The sequence below is a fragment of the Eurypyga helias genome, unplaced genomic scaffold, assembly GCF_000690775.1.
Source record: "Eurypyga helias isolate BGI_N326 unplaced genomic scaffold, ASM69077v1 scaffold34352, whole genome shotgun sequence".
NCBI lineage: Eukaryota > Metazoa > Chordata > Aves > Eurypygiformes > Eurypygidae > Eurypyga > Eurypyga helias.
This window is the reverse complement of record NW_010237190.1, coordinates 1,627-1,911: the sequence shown is the minus strand read 5'-3', so window position 1 is coordinate 1,911 and position 285 is coordinate 1,627. Positions and strand designations below refer to the sequence as shown.

The following is a 285-nucleotide window of genomic DNA, read 5'->3' as shown; positions in this document are numbered from 1 at the left end:
CCACAAACCCCCCCTGCCGCAACACACCAGCCTTAAAACCCCGCACCAAGCCCTCCAGGTAGCCGTTATCCACGTTAAAATACAGCTCGGGGAACGACGACATGGCTGCCGGCGACCAGACGGCTGAACGAACCCCCCGGCGCCTCACGTGACCCGCCCCGGCGCTCACGTGACGCGGCGCGCGCGGCCTCACCGCCTCCTTCCCGGCATGCTCTGCGAGGGCGGGAAACGCCTCAGGAAATGGCGGGGGGGGGGGGGGGTGGGGGGCGGGGCGGCGGCCCACCG

At 71.2% G+C, this 285-nt stretch overlaps 1 protein-coding gene across 1 annotated transcript in view; it reads right to left on the bottom strand.

The window, feature by feature from the left end:
- ATP6V0D1 (ATPase, H+ transporting, lysosomal 38kDa, V0 subunit d1) overlaps positions 1-103 on the bottom strand; it is a 34,007-nt gene extending 33,904 nt beyond the window's left edge. Inside the window, exon 1 of the mRNA XM_010147374.1 lies at positions 5-103. Within this exon, the coding sequence (XP_010145676.1) occupies positions 5-103 (99 nt within the window). The remainder of the gene's footprint in view (positions 1-4) is intronic.
- Positions 104-285: the final 182 nt, after the last annotated feature.